The sequence below is a fragment of the Paralichthys olivaceus genome, chromosome 16 (genome assembly GCF_024713975.1).
Source record: "Paralichthys olivaceus isolate ysfri-2021 chromosome 16, ASM2471397v2, whole genome shotgun sequence".
In the NCBI taxonomy this organism is placed as follows: domain Eukaryota; kingdom Metazoa; phylum Chordata; class Actinopteri; order Pleuronectiformes; family Paralichthyidae; genus Paralichthys; species Paralichthys olivaceus.
The window spans coordinates 6,955,409-6,978,593 of record NC_091108.1 but is presented as its reverse complement, the minus strand read 5'-3'; the positions used below and the strand labels follow the sequence as shown (position 1 = coordinate 6,978,593).

The following is a 23,185-nucleotide window of genomic DNA, read 5'->3' as shown; positions in this document are numbered from 1 at the left end:
TCCAAACTCAAGCTGTCACTGATGCATCATGGGGATGTGATGCATTCAGTCAAAGCAAATCCATTGTCCAAACTAAGGTTCATTCATTCATTGAAAATAATCAAATCCAAAACAGAAAAAAATCAATCATGGCCAATCAATCCAGCTGATTCTTATTAAATAAAAAATATACAGATTATGTGTTTTGTTGAGCACTGTCTAAAGGAGAAGGTCTGTCACTTTTGGACAGACAATAAAACCCTTCTCTCTGTCCGCCTCTCTATATCTATCTACCTATTAATTTATCAATCTATCCTTCTATCTGTCTTTGTCTATCTATCCATCTATCCTTCTGTCTTCTATCTATTCATTTATCTATCTAGCCTTCTATCTATCTGTTTGCATACAGTGCCACCCAGTGGCTGACAAATGCAGGAAATAAAATAAAATAAAAACAAATCTTTAGAATGTAGCGAGTATTAATATATATTCATATTGAATACATAAATATACCAGGATCATAAAAACCAGCAAATAAAAAAATACCAAACCACAATAATAATAGTTATAATGACGATAATGATGATGACTTCGTAACCATGCCGACACGGCAACCAATGAGATTTCGTGTCGTCACCGAGCACCCGGAAGTCGCGTAGATTCATTCCACCGGTTTCTTCAAGTTGCAGCAGCGTCGCATCTCATGGTCGCTGTGAGTCCGGGGCGCACGGTAGGTTTCTGCCACCTCAGAGACACGCGTCCGAGTCTCCGCGTTCACAGCCTGAAAGCACACATCGGTAGAACAAGAGCTGAACCCGGACGTGGTCTGCGTTTCACCGAGGCCACAGTCCGCCCGCAGCTAGCGGCTAAGCTAGCAGATTTGTCTGTGACAGCAGGTTGACTGGAGCAGCGTTAGCTCCACAGTCCTCAAGGTTGAAGTGAGTTATCATGCAAGTCGGATGCTTCCGGGTTTTTACCCATAAGATTATGTTTTGGAGTGAAACCTCGTGTTTTTACTCTTATTTACATTATCATTGATAATTGTATTTAATATTTTAGTCGTGAATTTAGAAACACTGCTCTGAGTGAGGAGTTACTATGATAAGGCAAAGTAAAGTTTGTTTAGGATAACGACAAGGGGATGTAACGTGATCTGCGTAAGATAAACATGGAATTAACATAATGGATGGATTACTGATAGATAGGCCTCAGTTGTAGTGACACATAAAGATGTAGGTTGTAATACAACCACAGAGAGACACACACATGCTTAATAACTACAGAAGGATGCAAATGACTAAAGAGAGGCTACAGAACATGAAGAGACAGAAAAGGACTAGAAAGATGCACAACATGTCCAGAAAAAGTTAAACGGTTGATTCAAAATTCCACTACAGTGCAAGATAATATCAAAATCTGTGAATGAGTTAAGTAAAGGCAGTGGGGAACGTTTCCTCCACATACATGCCTCTGTGTTTAGTGCAGTTCAGCAAACCTACTTTTTCTTACTGGCTTTCATATGTTCAGTATGATCGTGAACTTGCATCCTCCAGTGTAGGTCGTTCTATAGTATTGTACTTGTCTTTGTTGTGTTAAGCTCTCTTTACTTTGTTTAATTATCGCTCTAATTGCACTTCAGAGCTGCTCTGTCCTTTCGTTCCATCACTTCCTTGTGCTGTTGACTCTGTGTCAACACACATATAACCAGTATAAAAAATGACAACGTTAATGTAATATTATCAGATTTAGAATTTTTTAAATCCTAATGTGATTCACAACCTTTAATCCTCTTTTAACTATTCTTCTATCGCTCTATGAGCAATGATAAGTTTAACTGGAGGAACTTTTCCTTGATTTGTTGAATGCACCTACTCAAAGTGTATATTTTGACCTAAGTGCAGTTTATAGTGTATATCTCTATTGTTTCAGAGAGATGTTGCTGCTGGTGTTGGGAGCCCTCCTCCTGCTCTTCTGTACTCTGGATGTATGGTACTTCCTGCGCGGGGTCCAGGTCTTTGTCCAGTCGTGGTTCCAGCCCAGAATATGGGACATTCTAGCAGAGCAAAGCATCGATGGCATGGTCCTTCCCCATGACTTGGACTACATGGGCCACATGAACAACTCTCGATACCTGAGGGAGTGTGACTTTGCTCGCTTTCACCATTACATGCGAAACGGGCTGTTCATGGCCTCATGCAGGATGGGGGCCAAAATGGTGGTAGGGGCTTCCACCATCCGATACCGGCGCTCATTGGCCTTCCGTGAGGCTTTTGAGATTCGGACCAAAGTAGTGGGATGGGACGAGAAGGCCTTTTACTTGGAGCAGCGCTTTGTGTCCAAGAAAGATGGCTTTGTATCTGCAATCATGCTCTGCAGGCAGAATGTGGTGCGCTGCAGCCCAGAGAGCATTATAGAATTTGTATGCAAAAGGAAGGTGAGTAATGGTATTTATCAGTAAAGCTGTAGTCCTGCAACTAACAATCTTTTTCTTTATTAAATAGTTTTGTTGGTCTTTTACAGAAGTTTTCAAAATGGAGAGTAGGGCTTCATAAAAGTTTTGTTTGTGTTTGTTTGGGTGTGTTTGTTTGTGTGTGTGTGTGTGTGCAGATCGAGTGTCCCGAGTTTCCAGAGGACCTCAAACACTGGATCAGCTTCATTACAGCCAGCAGCCAGGCCCTGAGAGCAGAGAGCGGACTGGAGGAGAAGAACAAGTGAAGCCACACCATGACACCATCATGCATCATGAGTGTAGACACATATCATTTGCATTGCACGCACATATACAGTATACATCCATACACACATGCACACAAACAGTTAAACATCATAGACAGTTTTACTTGACTTATAAGATTCCACTGATGTGTTCTGGGTCAATCCTACCTGCTGTGTATTTTTGTAGGAAGTGAACTGAACATAAAACTGCTGAAAATGAAAACTTGAACTGTAGGTTTTACATGTTTTAAAATGCACGTATGCACTGGGATCATAATTGATGTTTCTCTCTTACAAAAGAGAAACAACAGCTTTATCCTTGCAGCTTATTGAGTAGTGGACCGTGAGTAGACTGGCTTTAGAAATCTTCATTCTCATTTAGCAAACTCCTCTAACGTCAGATAAAGCATGTAGAGCAAAAGTTAATCTTCACTGACATAGATGCATGTTTCAAACAACCAGAAGATATTTTTTGTGCCTGTTCCTCTCCATTGGTTGTAGTCTGCAGTTATGATTTCAGAAAATTATAACTTTTTAGGAAAAACATACAGTATGCGTAATGAAATGCTTGAATAGACATCATGTAACAGGAACTAGTTTTAATCTTCCCATCAGCATCAGCACCTTGCACAAGATAACACAAGTGAGTAAACAAACTGGCTCTTTCCGTGTCAAATCATCAACCCTTTGGGCCGATCACAGAAACGTATGGAAATCCAAATTTTAGTGTAATTAAATTAAGAAACTGTGGTGTTCACTTCACAATGTACATTTAGGCTTAAAACATGGTGTAATTGTCGTTTCGAGTCGAAATTGAATGTCGGGGGTTACGGACCCTTTGATGACACTCACTTCATCCAGCCCTCCATCAGCATACTGGTGAGTAGAAAGAGTGAATTTTTGGGTGAACTATCCCTTTAAGTCATATCTCCTTTAATATAGTTCACAGGTTTGGTTCTCATGTCTACAATATAAAGACTAGCAGCATTATGAGTGATTATAACAATTAAAGTTGAATTATACAAAAACATATAATGAAATCAAGACCTCCAGAAAGATGGATTTTAAGCTGTTGCAGAGACATTATTACTTTTCTGAAGTTGCATCTCATTTCTAACTCCAAAAAGTTTGATGATTTGACACGGAATGACCCAACTGTACTTCTGAGGAAAACGTGAGAGGGAATCTTGTTTTATTTTTGTTTTGTTTGAGGGATCATTTATTCAGTTCACTTTTGTTCCTTGACCAAATTTGTAATCCATGCATTTAAAGGGCGGGATTCTTGATTTTGAGTTCTGTTTGATTTCAGGAGAACGTGGTTGATCCAGATTGACATGCGTGATAAACAAATGTTGATATTGTATGAGGTTGCTGCCAACATTTCCAAACCTGCGACGCACAATTAACACTGAATGTTTGGATGATGCTTGGTTTTTATTGAGGCAGCCTTTTTGAAATCTGGAACCTTTCCCTTGAATTCATCCAAGCTTTAGTTTTTGACCAAAGTAATGTATTGTTCTGTTTGAAGAGGAAACTGAATTCATTTTTAAAGATGCACTGTCTAAGCTTTTATTTATGTTGCTAATGCACAATACTCATATTTAATTCCTTTAAGTTTGAACATGTGTGTTGTCCTTTTTGTTTTCCATTCATCATTATTTATAATTTACTGAAATGGATACACTGTACCAGAATACATTTATTGTGTTTGTCAATTATTTAATAGCATTTTTAATAAAAAATGCATTGGAAACTGTTTTACTGTGTGAGTTTGCTTTATTATAAGTTTAGCATTCACCTGAGCTACTGATGTAGTGTTGATTTTTGGTCCTATTGAACATTTATATTCTGTTTTTTCAGTCTCTCAAATATGAAGATATCCAACTTTAACCTGTTAAATATTCATGCAAATGTTTTTTTACAGTTGGTCAGATAAAACAAGACATTTGAGGATGTCATCTTTAACTTTAAGTAACTCAATAATCAATAAATACAGTAAATAGACAGCTATGGCCATTACCTTTGTAATTCAGGATTTTGAATGTAAAATATGTTTGCAATTTGGTGGTTCAGTGTATGTACATGTGGTTTCTCATTTAATGTTAAATAAATTTAAGTTTGTCTTGTAGACATTCATTATTGGTTTGGTGCTGTCATAAAACACCACATACACACTGCTGGAAAGAAACTGTTATGTAGTATTGTCCTCAGGTACTGTTTCAGTCTTTATATTTTTTTCACTTTATGCTACTTTATAATTCACTACATTACTTTTTACTCCATCAGCTGTATTGATCATTTCTGGTTTACTGTGTAATAATATTATATTATTAAATTAAAACATTATTTAAGTTATTTTTCATAGTTACCATGTGTCTTCCTCGTGAGCTTAGGAAAACATACGACATTGATTTATTATTATAATGATTGATAATAATAAAATATCTATTTAAAGATTTAGTTTATATTATTTTTGAAATCATGTGTTATTTAAAAAAGAAAAACCTCAGCTACTGTATCCAGTCGTTTCACTTAACTGCTCCATGTAATGCAACTTGATACTTGTACTTCACTAAATTACTTCTTACTGTTGTGTATTCGTCTGGCAGCTGTAAACTGTGTCTTTCTACTGAATTTAACAAAACACAAGTGAATTTAACTTTTAAAGCCCCCCTATTTCCGCTTCCGGTAACGCCCCTTCAGTTCTGGACTTCCTGTAAACAAAGCGTCAGCCTCTGTCCGGAGGTCTTCTCGCGTCCTCCTCTGTCTTCTGCGGTTTCTCTTTTGTTTTCTCCGGTTTCTCTCCCTCCACGTGTTTACTGTCGGTACTGCTCGATGGCCCAGGCCGGGGTGGTGCTGGACCGGGACCAGTTTAACTGCTCCATATGTCTGGACGTGCTGAAGGACCCGGTGACGATCCCCTGCGGACACAGCTACTGCTCCAGGTGCATCCAGGACTACTGGGACCAGGACGACTACCTGGGGGTCTTCATGTGTCCGCAGTGCCGTCACAACTTCAACCCGAGGCCGCCTCTGGCCCGGAACACGATGCTAGCCGACGTGGTGGAGAAGTTCCGGAAGACCGGACTCCAGGAGGCCGCGACGCCCGAGAGCCAGAGCTTCGCTGAGGGCGACGACGTGGAGTGTGACGTGTGCACCGGCAGGAAGAACCGGGCTGTCCGGTCGTGTCTGGTGTGTCTGGCCTCCTACTGCGACGTCCACGTCCGGCCCCACTACGAGTCCGCCGCCTTCAAGAAGCACCGGCTGGTGTGGGCCTCCAAGAAGCTGCAGGAGACCATCTGTCCCCGGCACGACAAGCTGCTGGAGGTGTTCTGCCGCACCGACAAACAGTGCATCTGCTACCTGTGTCTGACGGACGAGCACAAGGGACACGACACGGTGCTGGCTGAGACAGAGGCTCAGGACAGACAGGTGATGATCAGCGATCGAGTCAGAGCTGATGAGACACAGAACACATGTTGAATGATCAAGTGTTTAGATTGATGCTCTGATCAAAATACTAAAAGTTATAAATAACATTAAAGACCCTTCACTTTAACTCTTATTCACAAACTTAAGGACAAAAACTTATAGTGCCAGTTTCTTAAGAGGTTATAAACTTTTATTAACTTTGATACATCATTTACTAACTATTGACGATTGTAGATAATCCTCCTCCAGCACTTATCTGGCCTCTTTGATCAGTTCTTTAATTTATCAGGGAAATGTCCCCAAAGGACTGTTTGACCACTGATAAAGTAAATAACGTCAGACTTGATGTAAAACATCATTGATCATTGATTGATCGACAGAGGATGACTTGAATGGGTTAAAAACTGCTTGGTGTGATAATACCTCAAACAAACGTCCTTAGCCAAACACAGAGAAAGGATGTTGTGGTTTATGGTCTGTGCCTCTGGGCCACTAGAGCACCAACATTATTTGAGTCCAGGTTTGGCACGTCTTAAATGTACTAATCCTCAATCTTGGCCTGGTCTAATATGGTCAAGACTCTAGATAAATAAAAAGCTATGAACTCACCATTTGTTCTATTTTCATAAACACAGTCTTTAGAGAGCCCCTGTTGATCTAGCACATGTTAGTACGTGTTAGTACGTGTTAGTACAGCTGCTCTGATGTGGTCTGGATTAAACAAAACACAGGAATTTCAGTTTTGAGGTCTCTCAAAAAACAGTTAAATTAGCCTCCTCTGTTTCCACAAGGGGCCTTAATGGTTCAAACTTTCTCTGAGGACCATATTATTATTAACTTCAATTGTTTTTTTGATTCAGACCTGGTCCTGTTATTTTTTTTTACTACAGCATACTGTGGTGCCGACAAACATTTTTCTCTCACCGGTTCCCCTTGACCCCTGGCTGCGAAAGCAAATGCATAGTTCTGAAGACGAACATTCTGTAATTTCTGTAAAAGTTTACGTGGCTTTAATTCAATTTTTTCACAACATTTTTCCTCAGAGGCAGCTCGGCGACATGAAGCAGAGCTCACAGCTGAGAATTCAGCTCAGAGAGAAGGAGGTCCAGGAGCTGAGACAGGCCATTTTCTCTGTCTCGGTAAGAGCTAACTCTCAGTTCTGTCAGATATATAAATGCAGCAGTTCACTAAATAGATAGATCTTTATTGGTGTAAACAGTGTACAATTTATTCATATATTTCTATTGGGAAGCAGCACCACTCTTTTGTGGCAAGTAAATCATGTGAGAATCTACATCTGCTTTCTGCCAGCGCTCTGCTCGGGCCACAGCTGAAGAAAGCGACGCCCTCTTCACCGAGCTGATTCGGTCGATCGAGCTGAAACGCTTTGAAGTGAGGGAGCTGATCAAAGCCCAGGAGAAGACGGCCGTCAGTCAGGCTGAGCAGCTGCTGGACAAGATCCAGAAGGAGATCGCCGAGCTGAAGAAGAGCGAGGCCGAACTGGACAAACTTTCCCACACCGACGACCACATCCACTTCCTCCAAGTAACTCCACTCAGATTTATTCTCTCCTTCAGATCTTCAGGACAGAAACTCTGTGACTTAAACACACACGTCAGACTTAATTTCCCTCCTGCTCTGTGTGTTTGTGATTGCAGAGCTGTCAGTCCTTCCACGCTCCACCTGAGCTGTCAGCTTTGCCTCCAGTCACCATTGACCCCAATCTCACCTTCAGCACAGTGATGACAGCTGTGTCAGATTTTAAAGGACTGTTGCAGGAGGTTTGCCAGGGAGGATTTATCAGCATCTACGAGAGAGGTAGATGCAAAAGGCTTGTGTCAGATCTGTGTTTTTATCTGGAACAAATTGTTTCTTTCATCATCTCTCTTCATGTGACTTGTGTTTCTGTGATTTGTAGTCAGAGAAGTGGTGATTGTAGGTTCTTCAAATCCTGCTGCACAGACAGACTCGACAGATGCTGGTGACACTGCATCAAACTTATTTATGGAAGCAACAGCAGGTGAGTCTATAAAGGAGTTCATGCTCATCTTACTAATAAGTCTTTTAGCAAGACTTTTGGCTGTCAGGAATGAATTCAATGTACAATGTAAAAGCATCTTTAAAGAACCCTTTAAAGGGTTTATTTGACTTTTACTGACACATATATCCTTTTGCATGAAAAGGCGTTGTATGTTATACACATTGTAAAACCTTTTTAGGCAAATTTCAGATTTAAGCCCACATATAAAATGTATTTATTTATCTAAGATTTATTATTATAGGGGCGAGTGTCCCTGCAGAAATGCCACCCAGTCAAACATTTATAGTCCAAGCAAATTCACTTAACAAGTCCTTAGAAGGACTTTTCAAATACACAAATCAACAAGGGAATACATAAAAACATCATAAAAAGCAAATGAAAAGCATCAGAGGAAAGTTGTGTATACCCCAAACAGACATTGTCAACTGCGTATAACAGGGTGTTGTTTTGTGTGTGTGCAAAATAAGAAAAGGGCTATAGGTTATATGTGATAAACTATTGATATTATTAAGAAACCTCCACAAACAGTCTACTTATGAAACCACATCCAAATTCGCTAGATCGATTTTTTATTTGGATCTGCACCAAATTACACACACTCGTGAATATCTGTCCCATAAATGGGCCTGGTTTAGTCTGAGAAATGTAAAAGAAATTGAAAAACATTCCTTGATTCACTCCCTGATCTGGAATCCAAAGATTTAATGTGTTCTTCTCTGAACTAAACAACATCCTTCCACAAAGTTTGGTGGTAATCTGTTCTGTAGGTTTTGCATAATCCTAGTAAGTGACAGACATAAAGACAAATACAGACATATACATAACGTCCTTCAGAGGTAATTGTGGTTATAAAATAAATAAGTAATATCAATTGTCTATAAATGTTCTAAAAAATGTAATCCTGTAGAAACTGTTTGCTTGTGTATCCACCTCTAACCATATCACATCTTGCCGTACAAACACCTTATTCAGCTTGGTTGTTTATAGTGGAATTTGCTGAATCTGCACTGGTAAAAGAGATGAGAGTCGTGTTCCTGCTGCAACCTGACACCGTGGACAGCTGAGGCTTCGCACTAACCGTCTTTGTTCTTTTTGTGTTTGCAGCGATCTCTCCGCCTGGGCTGGACCAAAGTCCCGTGAGTCCTCTCAACCCCTTCCTCACCCAGGGAGCTGTGCCCACGTTTGCTCTCTCACCATTTGGTAAATAGAGACATTATCAGAAATCGTGTGTGTTTCTGTGAAAAGAGCTTTTTTAGTACATGATGCAAATTATGTTACAAATATAGAAAGAGGAAAAAGGAGTTGGTTTATGTGAAATCTTTTCTGTGAAAAACAAAACGATTTTGAGAAGAAAGTCATAATATTAAGAGAAGAGAAGTCTGAAGTATGCAGGGAAAAATTGCAAGAATAAAGTCATAGATTTACAAAAAGCTGTAAATTTACAGGACAGAGTTGTAAAACTACCCCAAAAGTTTACATTTACAGATATTAAGTCATTATATTGTGAGAAAACAGTCGTACGTTTACAAAAAAAACTTAAATTTACATGAATGAAGTTGTAATATTACATGAAAAAACATTATCAATTAAAAAAATAAAGTCAGAAATTTTATAGAATGAAGTTGTAATTTTACGAGAAAGAGTTGTAAATTTCCAATAAGAAAAGTCACAGTATTATGACATTATTCCTTAAATTTCATTGGTATTAATGGTATAAGTACTTAAATTGGAACATCAGCTTCTAACATGACATATTAGGTCAAAATGTTTGTAGCAGCCATCTTTATTGTCCAGTACAGGAACATATTTGTTGCCTAATGCTGCTGTTGACTAATAATTACTCGTGTCTCTGCTCAGGTGCCAAATTCTCCTCGGGATCCAGACAGAGGCACCTTCAGCGACGCGCTCACCCCAGGAGGAAATAGACTTCTATCAGTATTTCGCGGCCTGAACGCCGCTGGACTTGACTGATCTCTTCTCCCTTTCCCCTCGTTAAGTCTTTTAGTTTTCACCAGTCAGCTGTACCTTCAACCTGCTTTAAGTGCAGGTGGGAAAGCGAAGAGGAAGGAAGTGCTGCTGAAAACCGCACAGACATCTACCTTGTTGTATTAAAGGTTCAGTGTGTGGAATTTAGTGACATCTAGTGGTGAAGTTGCATGTTGCAGCTGAACACCCCTTACCTCACCCTCCCGATGTAAATATAAAGTATTTAAATATAAAGGGCCCATTCTCAGCTAAAGAAAACAACAATTCGTACATTTTAGTTGATCATACACTAGTGAAAACTTCACTATTTTATGTTCAAATTCTGCTAATAAATCCCTCTCACACAAATCTTCCTCGCTGAACCTTTAGGTATCGAAAAACAGGACTGAATTCACTTTGTCTTATTTCAGCATTTGCTAGAAAACTGCCTTGAAATTTAGTTCAGTATTAGTTTTTATTCATTTCTGATTTTATAAACTTTTTTGTCATGTTGTTTTACTGAAACTCTGCTAACACTAAACATTCTGCTTTACAGACATGTGTAATAATATAATATATATAATGTATGATGTGCTGACATTAAAAAACCAAACACACTTGTTTAAACAAGGTTGTGTTCATTTGAAAAATGGGCTGGTTTTTATATTTCATTGTATTCGCAGTATTGTGTGTTTATCAGGTAGAAGCAGAAGAACAGGTTTACTGTGCACAAAAACACCTCAGCTCGTTTATGCTTAATGTTTTGTGTCAAATTTGAGATGATGCATGAATGAATTTGCCTACGTATGTGAACTCAGCACCAGGTTGTTCTTTGCTCTGTTTGCTTTTTCTGGGACGACCTATTTCCTAGTGCAGGCTGTGATTGGAGGCTTCAGGCTTTCAGCAGGTGAAACCTGAGAGGCTGTGATCACCTCACCTGACAACTACGCCCATCTTTGTCCCTTCCCGTTTCTGTTGGAGTGTAGAAGAAATGGCAGCAGCAACTATTTCTATAGAACAGGACCAGTTTTGTTGTTCAGTGTGCCTGGAGGTTTTGAGAGACCCGGTGACGATCCCCTGTGGACACAGCTATTGTCTGGACTGTATCGAGGATTATTGGAACAGGACCAAGCAGAAAGGCCAGTACAGCTGCCCTCAGTGCCGGCAGGTGTTTAATCCCAGACCTCTGCTGAGTAGAAACACGGTTCTGGGTGAAGTGGTGGAACAGTTTCAGCGCAGCGGACTGAAAGCTTCAGCCCAAACCTTGGTCAAACCGGATGAAGTGAAATGCAGCGTTTGTACTGGGAGAAAGAGCAAAGCTGTGAAATCCTGCCTGGTTTGTATGCAGTCGTACTGTGTGGCTCACTTGAGAGTCCACGAAGAGCGCTTTCATGGAAAGACTCATAAACTGCTCCCAGCTTCAGATCAGCTGAGAGAGAAGATGTGTCCGCAGCACGACAAATCACTGAGGCTGTACTGTCGCACTGACCAACACAGTGTGTGCACTCAGTGCCTGAAGGAGAGACACAAGGGCCACGACACAGTCTCAGTGGCAGAGGAGAGATCAGCACAACAGGTGTGTATGAACACTCTGTAAAATATATTTCTAAACACAGTCAGTTATATTTATACTACAACTACGATGAGTATTCACTTTATTCTAGTCATTCCTCTGATGATGACATGTCAAAGTCAGTATATTGATCATAATTGGATTCAGGGAGCATTCACTCAGACTCAGATGTATTGATTGGAGTTTGGTGCGTGGGGGTCGAAGGTCAATGGGTCCCTGTCACCTCTGAAACACGTTTCACTTTGTGATGTTATATCACTTCAAGCAAACGCTTTCAAATTCGTCACTGACATTTACTTGGATTAATGAATGAACTGCTTAGATTTAAATGGTCAAAGGTCACAGTGACATGAATATATATATATATATGAATCGGGGAAAGAATGTATGTAGACAGAGATTGCACTGCACAACCACACTGGTGTTTGTACGGTAAGTATATTCTATAACTCGTGTCTCTTCCCTCCTTCACCTCCGCAGTATTTTTTGAGTCACCTCCACTAATTAGCTGGAAATGAATCTCTAAATAAAACCTGGCTAAACCTAAATTTTGCTGGATTAAAAAGATAGATTGATCAATTTATTCATAATCTGTTGATAGGTAACAGCCGACTCAACAGACCTTTAATTTATTAATCTATGGACAATCTAAAGCTTCAGCATTTCAAACATTAAACACAGTGAAATGAGCCCTGCTACGATCCAAAGCTGTGGTTGTAAAATCAAGAGTCCATCTTGAAGGTGAAGCGTGAAAAGTATATTTGAGCGAGCAGCACTGATTGATATTTATCTTCTGTATTCTCTTAGAAAAAACTCCAAGAAACCTGTTCGAAGTCTGTGCAGAAATTGAAGGACACGGAGAAAGAACTTCGATATATAATCGGATACATTAAGGTGAGTGTGTAGATTTAACTGTGTGGACAAACTGTAGAATTTACAGAGTGTGGTCTGTGTGACTCCTGGAGACCAAACAGATTAATCAGTTGATCCTCCGCAGCACTCCACAGAGGCAGCAGTGGATGAGAGCGAGAGGATTTTCTCCAGGCTGATCCGCTCCATAGAGAAACAAGGCAGCGAGGTGAAGGAGCTGATCCGTGTCCAGGAGAGAGCTGCTGTCAGTCAGGCTGAGGAGCTGCTGGAGAAGTTGCAGAGGGAGATAGTGGAGCTGAGGAGGACTGACGCCGAGCTGGAGAAGCTCTGTCGCTCTGAGGATCACGTCCACTTCCTTCAGGTAGAACTAAAGCAGAGGCTTGTCCAAGTTTATTTCCTGAAACTTTGATTATTGTAACAGCATCTTTAAGAATTATTATTACTTTATTTACTTTGTGTATCGAGAATAAAGTCAATGTTTAAAAAAAGTTGGTATTTTGAGAAGAAACAAACTAAATCAGAGAAAATCTTTTTTTTAAATTTTGCATTCAGATAATACAGAGAAAATTTTATCAATAAATTTAAGAATCTAAGATAAAATTTGAACTTTCAAGAACACACAACTCTTAAGGCTAGAGTGTATGACTGCAGTAGTGAAATAGACATTGTCTGTGCAGTAGCGTGATAAACGATAATAACAAACAATAATTTCGATAATAATTTGTTGTGACTGCAGAGCTCCAAGTCTTTTCATTTCCCTACAAAGACGGTGGAGATGCCCAGAACTGATGCACTTCAATATTTAATGTACAAAACCACGAAAGGAGCCCTGGCTGATCTGAAGGACAGTCTGGCTGAAACACTCGAAAAAGAATTCCAAAAAATCTCTGAGAAAGGTACGTCTTTTTCTCAACAAACATAAAATCAGAATTGTTTTCAGAAATGATCAAATTAATTAATTTTTTTCTTTGCATTTAGTGATTTCACTGAAGGAAACCAGCAATCAAAGCACCTCTGAGAAGACTAAAGGTACATGCCTTTTACTTTTTATGGTCAAATAAGTTATTCAGTAATTCCATGTATAACTCTGATCTCCAACAGCAAAAAATTCAGTTCAGTTCAACTCAGAACCGAAGACGAGAGATGATTTCCTACAATGTGAGTGCAATTATTGATTTGCTTCTGAAATTATTGAACATATTGTTGACACATACATTAAACTTTTGAATATAAATTTACCCAGGACTAAATGTATTCTTCTTTTCTCCTCTGTCCAGATTACAATGATTTAACCCTGGATCCAAACACAGCCAATCCTTATCTAAACTTCTCTGATGGTCGGAGAGTGGTGACCACACGTTTGGAGCCGCAGCCTTACCCCGACCACCCGGACCGCTTCACCAACTGGGCCCAGGTGCTGTGCAGAGCCGGTATGGCCGGACGCTGCTACTGGGAGGTGGAGTGGGTTGGGAAGGGAGGGGTTTCCATCGGCGTCTGCTACAAGAACATGAGTAGAAGTGGAGGAGGGAGCGACAGCAAGCTGGGGCACAACTCCAAATCCTGGAGTCTGGACTGCTCCAACTCCGTCTGTTCATTTCAGCACAATAAGGAGAGCGCGACCATCGGGGCTCTCTGCGGCAGCAGGATCGGAGTGTATCTGGACCTCCGAGCTGGGACTTTGTCTTTCTACAATGTGTCTGAAACGATGGTGTTACTTCACAAAGTGAAAACTACATTCACTCAGCCGGTGTACCCAGGATTTTGGGTGGGATTAGGTTCAGTGTTGAAGCTGTGTTCTCCTTAAACTTTAACAGTTGAAATGACAGAGAATAAAAACCAAACAGACAGATGTTCATGCTCACAGCTTTAATTACAGTATCAGCGATGAGCAGCAGCAACACTTTGGTGGAGCAAATGAAGAGCAGGTGGAGCTTAGATCTTGTTGAAGGCAGCTACATCTACACTCTGGACCTGCAGAAGGAAAAACAAGAAAAACAAATGGGTCAAAGTGTGTATTATATTGTGATGTGTTTATCCAGGTTTAATCTAAAATCAAATAAAGCATTCAGTGATATACACTAAAATTCTTTAGGTGTATTTTTTCCCCTCAACGTTTAAGACAAAAATGAAAGATCTTTTGAAATAGGATTCCTTCTTTTCTAGTAGAGATTTAGACAAGACTGTGCAGCATTTCTCAACAAATTATTTTAATTGAAGGTGGTGACTGCGGTGCACAAAGGTCACTCATGCACAACAGATTCCAGGTCAAAGACTGAAGAGTGAAAGATTACCATTTTCACCGCTGTCCGTTCTATCTACTGATACTTTAAGGATGAGTAATATTTCTCAGCCTGCATGTTAGACATCAGGTGGATTAAAGTGAACCAACCCTTTAACATGTAAGCTGCAATAATGGAGACACACAAATAAAAGTTGACGGTTACTTACAAAGTCCTCAAACTTGGTGATCTCCTCCTCGAGGATGTCGGTGCCGACCTTGTCGTCCTCAACCACACAGTTGATCTGCAGCTTCTTGATGCCGTAGCCCACTGGCACCAGTTTTGATTGTCCCCACAGGAGCCCGTCCATCTGCACCGTGCGCACGCACTCCTCCAGCTTCGCCATGTCTGTCTCATCGTCCCACTGAGGGGAAAGGGAGGAGGAAGGACATCAACATTAAGTTTGATTTTAAGTTCAAGACAATTCGGCGCAAGTTACAGCAAATTTGAGTTACAGCTTTTGCAATCAGATGATGATACATTTACCTTATTTCCACCACATGCTGTTCAAGTTTTATTACACTGGGTTTTATAATCCATTTTAAATCAGATTTATGGATTAGAAATTGTTTTTTCATTCCAAACTTTGTGTCTTTCCTCTAATGTAAGATTGTAAATCAGGTTTTCAGCTACTAATTCCAGAAATCTCTTGTATTTGGAATGCAGTGTTTATGTAATAAATGTAGTAATTCTAACTTCTTACTTGACATGTGTACTGCTCAGGGCCCACGGATGTTCAGTGTGATTTGGATAAATTATTCATTCAATTTTAATACAGTTTGAATAAACAGGGGACTTGTGCTCTGTAGCAGCGGCTAATGAACTTAAGTAGCATCACTGATCACAGCAAGGGTTCTCTAGTTCAGGGGGTTTACATGATAAAGCTTCAATGACTTGAAGATAAAACCAGTTTTCTATTAAATAACTTTTATGTTGATAATTTGCAAGTTGTTCGATTGTGTTAAGAAACACATGAATACTTAACATTCAGCGCAGAAGAAATCAACACACGTTGGTGTTTTGCAATTAAAAACGATTTGGATGGTAGGACACTGTACGTGACAATTTTCCCATCAGCCTTAAATGTATTGCCTGCAAATTTAATACTTTGCAGCCAATTTAAGACCTTAATTTCCTTTTTCTTAATTAAGGACTTTAAGGAACTGCAGGAACCCTGTGATACTCACAGGTTTGACGTCCAACAGGATCGATGACTTGGCAATGAGGACTGGTTTCTTGGCCTTCTTGGCTGCATAGGCATCCAGGCGCTCCTGCTTGAGCCGTTCGGCCTCCTCATCATCTTCATCACTGCCGAACAAGTCGATGTCATCGTCGTCGTCATCATCATCACTATTTTCCACCTTGGCTGGAGCAGCCTGGACTGGTGCAGCCTGGAAAATACAAAGCAGTCGTACATTTAAACCGTTTAGAGGGGAAGGTCCGTTTTTAACTTTTTTCTTTTCCAGCACCGTCTGAAAACGTTTCAATTTTAGAAACTTCATTTTGAGGGATCACTGCACTAGACTGCTCGCTGAGTGCATGTTTTATTCATGTAGTTGACATGACTTAATATACAATACTATAATAAATTCTAATTTGTTTATCTACCTTAGTACATGGGACAGCTGCTGGTGCAGGCGTCTTTTCCAGCAAAGCTACTCTGGACTCCAGCTTCAGCATGGCTGCTCTCATCTGCTCCACCACTGCAGAAGCAAAAACACAACAAACGTCAATTCTGTTAATACTATTAATTAAACCATAACATGTGAAAAAGCAGTCAAACACACACCTTTGTGCAGCGTCTGGTTCTCCAGCTCCAGGCTCTTCATGCGTGAAACCAGCTCCTGGTCTGCTCCTGCATGTGAGGATGACTGTGGAAAGATTAACACAGATCAATTATCCTGGTGTCATGTTGCAGTTTAGGGTGGAAATTGAAATGTAGCAAACCAGGTGCATCATTATCCAGGCTGAGATCCAATCCAAGTCTGATGTGAAGCAACAAGCCACAAAAATCAATTATTATGTTTAAACAAAGTCGTGCAAGGTTAAAATCAAACATGAGCTGGGGGGAAGCAACCAAAATAAATCTGCTTTTCTGTATGAATTAAAAGCAGCGAGATCTAACTTGTTAAGCAGTGACATCTTCACAGGTTTAAGTGGGTGGATGTTCTTTTTCCCAGTTACAGGTTAGAGGTTTCCAGTCTTTGTGCTGAGCTAAGCACGGACCGATATGACTAGGGTTGATCTTTTGATGCAACCCTCGGCAATAGTGCAAACAAGTTTATTTCCCACTTTTAAGTTATATGAAATGTCAACAAAGATTAGTGTTACAACAATAAATTAGCATCTTAATTATATTTGATAATCATCACAATATCCTCCAAAATAAACATGAAATTGAGCAACATAAAACCAGTTAGTGTTTGTGTGGCTACAAAAGATGCAGGGTGTGAGATGCTGGTACAGGGTGAGACATCTTAGTGCGATGAAAACAGGCAGATGCAGTCAACACACCCAAAGAGTCCGTTTCAGGCTTGCAGCGTTCTCAGGTCTGACCACAGCAAATCTGAATGAGCACCACTTACATTTCTGTGCTGCCGTTTCTGCTGGCGCCCTTTGGCAGATTGTGGGGCCGTTTTCACCTGCACCCGGTGACATACAGCGTTTAAGGTAAGGGAGGAAACGCACAAAAGACAAGAAGAAAAACAGTCTTTGGGTGAAGAGGAAAGTCGGCTGCTACACGGATCATCAGAGCCATCAGTAGTGACATGATAGAAACTGATGTGAACGCGTTTTTTCAAAAAATATTTATGAACTTTTTGAATCAACTTTAAAAAGATGTTTCCGAGGCACGTTTCTCAAGACTAACAAACACATGAGATATCCCTTTTTCCTAAGTAGGTGAAATTACCCCTTAAGAACTAGAAGCGATCACACTATAATCTCTATTGTTACCCAGGCCTGTGTAGTGAGAGCTGCAGCCTTGGACAGCCTGATAGGCAGAGACAGCTGCCAAACCACCTGACCCTTCTCTGTACGACGAGTCACTTCTAAATCGAGTGGCTTAACTGGCATGCACGCGGCTGCTCCGAGCTGCCGAGCGCCATGACAGACGATGATGTAACTATTGCTTAAAACCAACAGACTGACAGGGAGCTGTGAAGGAGGACGACAGGAAGAGAGAAAGTGCCACAGGTGCAGGATTGACAATAAAAGGCGTCTAAAAAAAAGACACTAATGTAGTACGAGTATATACACAGGGCTGCACAGTGAGACATATACTTCAAAGTTCTGTGTGTGCGAGTGTTTACATTCACATTGCTGTTCTACTTGTAAGCCGTGTTCTGTTGTGCGAGTAAAACAAGCCTGCGTAGAGTCCATACATTAAAAAACAAATCCCACAATTCCAACTGAACCATCCCTTCTACCTCAGCACGTCGACCGAGCTAGCTAACTCAGACAGAGACGATAAAATATGGTAATGAAAGAAAACGAAGCTGTGTTTTCTATAACAATTGTAATGTCCTGGCAACGTTTATCGGAAACCCTGACTTGTTGAGGTTTGGTATTAGGGAGCCTGTTGCTTGTCACAGATCTGTTTAAGTTTAATTGTGCGACTGTTTTCAGAGTAACAAATGTTTACTTGTGGAACAACTTTGTGTCCTGTGCTCAACAAAACCCATCAACCTCTGTAGCACCAGTGTGAAGTGCCAAAAAATGAACATACAGCCCTGATAATAAAAGTCTTTTGTTGTGTGGCTGGAAATAAAAGTGTTTTCTGTACCTGTTGATGTGTGGAGGGCCCGTTGACTCCCTCGTAGAAGCGTTTCTCCGCCTCATCGTAGCGTTGTTTGTCGAACCAGATGTTCTCTGAGGCGAGGCACTGGAGTCCACTCATCTTGGTACTGAGGAGATACAGTGAGATATTCAGGATAAATCCCGACAGCGTAAAACATTCATTAGTATTTCGGACAGTTTATCCAGGCGTCGTGACCGGGTGTTAAAGCGTGACAGACGGCTCGATCAGACACAGGAAATGAGCAACAGAAAACACATTAACGAGACACTCGCTTGTTACATGTCACAACGTGCAGATTCACAGATGACATGAAGGTGGAACAGGGTGAGACAAATCAAACCATGAGACAGACATTTTCTTCTAACACAAGCTGACATGAGAAAAACTGAGGGATCACATTCTGTAAAATAACAGATAAAAAAATAAAAGGTTATAATAACATCTTTGTTTCACCCCCAGTTCTAATTGAACTGGTGGGATTACAGCGACAGACGGGCGTCTACACATTCCTCAGCCAGTGAAACAGAGTTGCCTGCTCTGCAGAGTCTGGATTATAGAACAAAACATTGCTCACAGCCAAATCAACAACCCCCTTAGTCATAGCAGAAACCTACTTATCAAAACACAGACGCAGTTTACTACACATGCATGAATATCACTATAATTTGTACATTGATTCTCATGTAACATTGATACATGGTTAGCATTTAAAGTTCAAGTATATTTTACTTAATCTGAGCTTCCTGGAGCTGATTTCTGAGTCTTGAAACAACACACATGACTGAATTACCCTTGGATTTTTTAAAGGCTTATTATTAAATGACTGCACAGGATTTAAAAACTCTGGAGAGGGAAAAGTTTCTTCTCCCTTTGCAATGATTTGAAATAAAACAGCAGAAATATAGAGAATACGGCAGCTGGAAGTTGTTGCATTGAAATGCAGTGAGAAGAGAGATTCAATTATTTGTTGAAGCCCTCTGCAACACTGCTTTGTCAATGGATGGATGGATCTCCTATAAAGTCATGAATAGTAAAGAATGAAGATGCTATATTTTTGGCCAAGCCAGGAAACCGTTACGTCAGTCAACAAGAAACTATAGTTTAAATAAACCTGCCTATCAAAAGTATTATACACTAAGATCCATTCAAATTTTAAATATACAATCTAGAAGTGCATCAGACCGTCTGAAATAGTTTGAATACATCCAACCAAATTCTGTGGCACGTCAAATTTGTTCAAACTGTTACCCAGGCCTGTGTAGTGAGAGAAATTTTGGAAAAAACTGAAAACCCTTGAACACACGATACATAAGTTAGCAAAACAAAAAGGCCAAACAAAAATGCAGACAGACAGCAACCGAAAACCATCATCATAGTTAAATGAACTGAAAACACACAGCAAGTCTCTCCCATTCCTTGTGCGAGAGGAGTCATACTTGTCCCATTTGGGCCGGCTTTGCGTCTCAGAGTGGACCCTCTTCCGCTGGTATGGCCCCCTGCTTCCTTTGCCGCCCTGCTCGTTCTCGGAGGAGGTGCGGTTGCGGCCTCTACTTGACTGACGGTGAGGGGTTCCAGAGGCCTTCACGATGGTGACAGGGTCCTGCTGCTGATTGCTGGTGTATCTAGAGTGGAAGGTCAAGTGGCCTTTGGTGCTTGGGCTCCGAGGAGAGGACGACAGCGGTCCGTTGTTATTGGAGGCCAGTCGGCGATAGTAGTTGCCCTCGGCTTGCTCATGGGCACTGTGGTTGTGCCAATTTTTTTCTGCCTGCCTGCCCTGCTGACTGTTAGGCGAAGACTGATCCATTTCTCTATTAAAGGGTTATCTGATCTGAAAGGTTAGTTTCAATTGACATTAGTTAATTGAGCAATTAGTTTATTGATTGTCACTAGAAGATTCACAGCAAACCATTAAGATAATCAATTTCTGAAGTCCTGTTTTTCGTAGCAAAAATGCCAAACGTTTGTCAATTCCAAAAGTGATTGAGTAACAGTAACTGTCATATTTTATTCTTTTTAATAAAAATGACTCCTTGGTTAATTGAGAACATATGGAGATTAATTGAAAGCAGATGAATCAATGGAAAGACAATGTTGGTTCCAGCCCCAATTGTTTAAGCAAAACCAACAAAAAACTTTTGTAAATTGTATATAATAACCCCTCAATGCAATTAAAAGATTGCACAAATTGCACCCTCGAAAACTCATCAACATGTACCTGAAGTGGTCTGAAGACCAGGATTAATTAATGCAGAGCTGTTGTATCAGACCACAATAGCTTTAGCTGGATGCACCTGGTCAATAAACTGGGAATGTAAAAAGTTTCAACCTCACCAAAGTACGCTGTGAGGAGCAGCCTCGACATTAATACTCGACTTTGGTTACTGGAATGGGAAGCTGATACCGAAAAGAGGAAAGATAGATAACACAAACAGTTTATAATCCGTTATGGGGAAGCAACAAGTGCTGAAGATAAAATGAACGCAGTAATTTACAACAGCTTAATAAATTGAATAATTAATTCAAATGTTCACCGTAAGAAGTGTGCATTTCATGTTTAATATCCGTCTTGTTGCTTCAAGTTACTAGGGTTGTCAAAAAAACCTCATACTAAAATAGATACTCATTTGCAACAGTATCGATACCATCAGTGCCACCTTCGCCTCCTCCAGTTGGCACAAAACTTCACACAGCCCCTCCCCTCACTAGCAGCTGAACACATGAACGCTAGTTAAAAGTTCAGTGTGAAGAATGTAGCGACATCTAGTGGTGGAGTTGCATCTTGCAGCTGAGCAGCCCTCACTATCACCCTCCCCTCGAAACATGATGAACCTGTGACAGCCTTCAGTTGTCATAAACGTGTTTAGTTTGTCCAGTCTGGGCCACTGTAAAAAACATGACACCCCGTGGAGAGGACCCGCACCCAATGTAAAGTATATAAATATAAAGGGGCCATTTTCTGGTAAAGAAAACAACAATTTGTACAATTTAGATGGAAGACACTAGTGGAAACATCCCTAGGGTTAGTTTTTATTAAATCTGTCAATAGATCCCTCTCACCTGAATCTTACACACTGAACCTTTAACGTTCACGACACTGAGCTGGTGTCACCGACATTAAACTAACTCAACACGGACAGTGCTGCTGCTGCTGCTGCTGCTGCCGCTGAAGCGCCCGAGCGACCAGTTTTAGTAAAAGGTGCCGTTTGGAAGCATGTTGCACACGAGCCATCGACCAGGGGAAGACTGAGGATGATGATAAATAAACAATATGACAAAGTCGAGTAACGCAACAAACCAGTCGAAGCCTCTTTAAGACAGACACCCTGGGCTCTGTCATGACCTGTGAGAGATCAGTGAAGCTCCTTTTTCCACATTAATATAAATGTTAACCCGTCGAACTAGTAGCAATTAGCCACACTGACCGTCTATTAAGTTATCATTAAGCTGACTTAAAGGTACAGTGTGTAGAATTTTGTGATATCTAGTGTTGAGGTGTCATGTTGCAGCTGAACACCCCTCACCTCACCCTCTCCTTCCAAACATGAAAAAGAACCTGTGGTAGACTTTAATTGTCATAAAAACTCAAAAGGTGTTTAGTTTGTCCAGTCTGGACTAATGTAAAAAACATGGCGGCCTCCGTAGAGAGGGTCCCATCCATGTAAATATAAAGTATAAAATATAATTTGAATATAAAGTATTTAAATATAAAGGGCCATTTCTGGGGTAAAGAAAACTACAATTCATACAATTTAGATGAAATGAACTAGTGAAAACATCATGAGGATTATTCTACATTACATTTCTGCCAATAGATCCCTCTCACCTGAATCTCCCACACTGGACCTTTAAGTTAGTGTGGGAGCAGTTCCAGTCCTGTCTGTCTGTCTGTCTGTCTGTCCCCTGAATAATTATATTAATAATCTAACATTCAACACGATGACAAAGTGTCTGAGAAGAGTTCCTCTCAAAGTCCCAGACTGAATCTGAGAAACGTCGACAAGCAGCTGCACATAAACAACATTGTTCTATTCTTTAATCAAACATGTCTCACGTCTCTTAATGTTGTGTAATGGCATCGAGTGTGAAACTCCAGCATCGAGACAACTCCACAAGTTACAAAGCAACTTTTTTTTTTTTTTTTTTTTTTTTGACAGCCGCCTCCAGCTCGTAGTTCACTTTGACCACGTGGCGCTCACAAACTCACACACTCGCTACATTTCCTGGTTCTTACAAACAGCTGCAGCTCCAGTAAAGTGTCCGCTGGAGGAAATGAAACTTGTCGGGACTTACTCTGGGTTTTATTCGACGTTTCGTGGCTCGGAGTTTCGGGGCCGTCGCGTGCTGCCTCGCCTGTAATCCGACGGTAGAAGAGAGCTCGCGGTACCGGGCCGCGTGTATTCAGCTGTGACGGAAGAGGGGGGGCGGACTTTGGCTGTTCGACTGATTTATCAAGAATTTACACTTTAATTTAACCGACGTTAATAATAAAATGATATGAAACACACTGGGAAATAAGTGACAGACTATAGATT

The 23,185-nt window shown here is 40.6% G+C and overlaps 4 protein-coding genes across 11 annotated transcripts; 3 read left to right on the top strand and 1 right to left on the bottom strand.

Annotated features, from left to right (window-relative positions):
- Positions 1-571: 571 nt before the first annotated feature.
- Positions 572-4,450, top strand: LOC109641926 (protein THEM6). 2 transcript variants are annotated; one of them, XM_020106527.2, is made up of 3 exons: positions 572-709; positions 1,909-2,413; positions 2,587-4,450. In XM_020106527.2, the coding sequence occupies exons 2-3, from the start codon at positions 1,913-1,915 to the stop codon at positions 2,692-2,694; spliced, it is 609 nt and encodes a 202-aa protein (XP_019962086.1). In that variant the 5' UTR covers positions 572-709; positions 1,909-1,912; the 3' UTR covers positions 2,695-4,450. The 2 variants fall into 2 exon arrangements, with proteins under 2 accessions (XP_019962086.1, XP_019962078.1); XM_020106519.2 differs by having other exon boundaries at positions 622-917.
- A 1-nt stretch (position 4,451) lies between these two features.
- Positions 4,452-10,782, top strand: ftr67 (finTRIM family, member 67). The gene is made up of 7 exons (XM_069511908.1): positions 4,452-6,126; positions 7,170-7,265; positions 7,438-7,671; positions 7,785-7,944; positions 8,045-8,146; positions 9,272-9,367; positions 10,025-10,782. Exons 1-7 carry the CDS (start codon positions 5,530-5,532, stop codon positions 10,090-10,092), a joined length of 1,353 nt encoding a protein of 450 aa, XP_069368009.1. The 5' UTR covers positions 4,452-5,529; the 3' UTR covers positions 10,093-10,782.
- Positions 10,783-11,051: 269 nt separating this feature from the next.
- LOC138404810 (E3 ubiquitin/ISG15 ligase TRIM25-like) lies at positions 11,052-14,668 on the top strand. Its single transcript, XM_069511907.1, has 7 exons — positions 11,052-11,708; positions 12,513-12,599; positions 12,703-12,936; positions 13,312-13,471; positions 13,554-13,604; positions 13,677-13,733; positions 13,853-14,668. The coding sequence occupies exons 1-7, from the start codon at positions 11,124-11,126 to the stop codon at positions 14,377-14,379; spliced, it is 1,701 nt and encodes a 566-aa protein (XP_069368008.1). The 5' UTR covers positions 11,052-11,123; the 3' UTR covers positions 14,380-14,668.
- eef1da (eukaryotic translation elongation factor 1 delta a (guanine nucleotide exchange protein)) lies at positions 14,427-23,185 on the bottom strand. 7 transcript variants are annotated; one of them, XM_020106455.2, is made up of 9 exons: positions 22,944-23,075; positions 20,090-20,481; positions 18,639-18,759; positions 17,440-17,496; positions 16,644-16,725; positions 16,463-16,557; positions 16,042-16,245; positions 15,024-15,218; positions 14,427-14,546 (listed from the first exon to the last, which is right to left on the bottom strand). In XM_020106455.2, exons 2-9 carry the CDS (start codon positions 20,455-20,457, stop codon positions 14,508-14,510), a joined length of 1,161 nt encoding a protein of 386 aa, XP_019962014.2. In that variant the 5' UTR covers positions 20,458-20,481; positions 22,944-23,075; the 3' UTR covers positions 14,427-14,507. The 7 variants fall into 7 exon arrangements, with proteins under 7 accessions (XP_019962014.2, XP_019962021.2, XP_019962046.2 ...); XM_020106462.2 differs by having other exon boundaries at positions 16,042-16,230; XM_020106487.2 differs by lacking the exon at positions 20,090-20,481 and having other exon boundaries at positions 22,944-23,085.